Below are 1,595 nucleotides of genomic sequence, written 5' to 3' on the forward strand. Positions count from 1 at the left end.
ATAAAAGGTTATCATCTTAAACCTTTCTATAAAAGATAGCTTTTTTTAAAATCTTCTCTGCATCTTAGACCTATAGTAAAGCAGAGCCCATAGTATGGCCTCCTTTTAATAGAGATATATAATTTGATTGTGCTGCAACGGTGCAACAATGTTAAAAATCCTTCCTTCTGCTAAATATTTTGTTTGGCCAGACCTTGTTTTGCTTCTCTAAGTGAAATCGATTAAATAATATCACTGTGTGTTATTGTGATTTAATTATCATCTTAAGAGATAAATGAAAAAAAAAATCTCTTTTTGGGTGTATTAATTATCACCTTAAGTTTAAAGTAACCATGGAAATGTTAGGTAAAAGGAACAGCACTGTGGGAAAGAAAACAACTGAACATTGTAGCTTATGTGAAATTTGCTCACAAGAACTGGAAACCCAAAAAAAAAGTAATGAAAGCAAAACTAAAAGGAAAAATAATAAATTGAAACAACGTTGCACTACAACACGCAGCAAAATTTGTGACTGACCAAAAGCCAACTGGACGCATCAGGCTTGAAAACGAAGGATGGCATCATTACTTTGAGTATATAGATATATATATATTTATATATAGTTACTGTTTATGTACACATACAGTATATCTGTGAAGAAACATGGAAAAAACACCAGCTATCATAAAATGACTTCACCATGCTAATAGAATTTCCTTTTTAAATCCTTTCAAAACAATTTAATTATTGCAGAGAAAATTATTATTATTTATCTATTTGGGATACTACTTCTGTTTAAAAACTTCTATCAGTGTTAGGGTTTGGATTTGCACTTGGTTTACGGCCTCTGCTGTGGGATCAGAAACTGAAATGTGTGCCCTGTAAAGGAAACAGAAGTGGAATGGAGGAAATGCACTACTGTGGTGATAAATGTTCATACCAGTGCACACATTAACTCTAAGGTATAAAACCAAGATTTAAAGACTCTTAAAATCTTTAAGTTTTCATCGTTGATCTGGCTTTCTACCCACTGCCAAGGTGGAAAGGTCCTTTTAGCTTCCGAGTGGCACGTTTACCAAAAGCATCCATTTCGATTCCAGGGTTGATAAAAGCAGTGCTACTCTGAAAAAAAGATCTTCTTGGTTTTGTTCCGTCTGGAGGCAGGGGGGGGGATTTGCCTCTCCTGGCCTGGATCATCACTGTCCGTTTGGTCAGGGATCAGGGCTGGGGACTGTGCTGAGCGAGAGGGAGGGGTCATGGCTGGAGGTGAATTTTGGGCGGTGGTGAGGGCATCTGTCTTTGTTTGTAGAGACTCGTCCATCAGGGGCCGTTCTTTCGGTTTCCGGCCCCTCTTTTTACCTGAGGTGGCACCGTTCCTCACCTCAGCTTTGAATCCATTGTTCTCCAACCCTTTGCTCTTGCTACCAGAAACCACTTGGCTGGTTGATGCACGAAACCAGTTCTACAAAAAATAAAATAAAATAACCCACACCAAATCAATTAGAATTTGAACAAACATAAGCGTAAAACATACCAAGTGTAAACATAAAGGAATATTACTGTTAGAATTGATGACTGTGGGTTACAGCTGATAATTCATAAAAAAAATAAAAATA

General features: G+C 37.0%; 1 protein-coding gene across 3 annotated transcripts in view; it reads right to left on the minus strand.

Annotated features, from left to right (window-relative positions):
- Positions 1-1,595, minus strand: part of znf512b (zinc finger protein 512B) — a 32,778-nt gene continuing 31,183 nt past the window's right edge. For all 3 annotated transcript variants that reach the window (XM_008413908.2, XM_008413910.2, XM_017305859.1), the window contains one exon: positions 1-1,441. In XM_008413908.2, the coding sequence (XP_008412130.1) occupies positions 1,097-1,441 (345 nt within the window). In that variant the 3' untranslated portion in view covers positions 1-1,096. The remainder of the gene's footprint in view (positions 1,442-1,595) is intronic.

The sequence above is a fragment of the Poecilia reticulata genome, linkage group LG7, assembly GCF_000633615.1.
Source record: "Poecilia reticulata strain Guanapo linkage group LG7, Guppy_female_1.0+MT, whole genome shotgun sequence".
Lineage (NCBI taxonomy): Eukaryota > Metazoa > Chordata > Actinopteri > Cyprinodontiformes > Poeciliidae > Poecilia > Poecilia reticulata.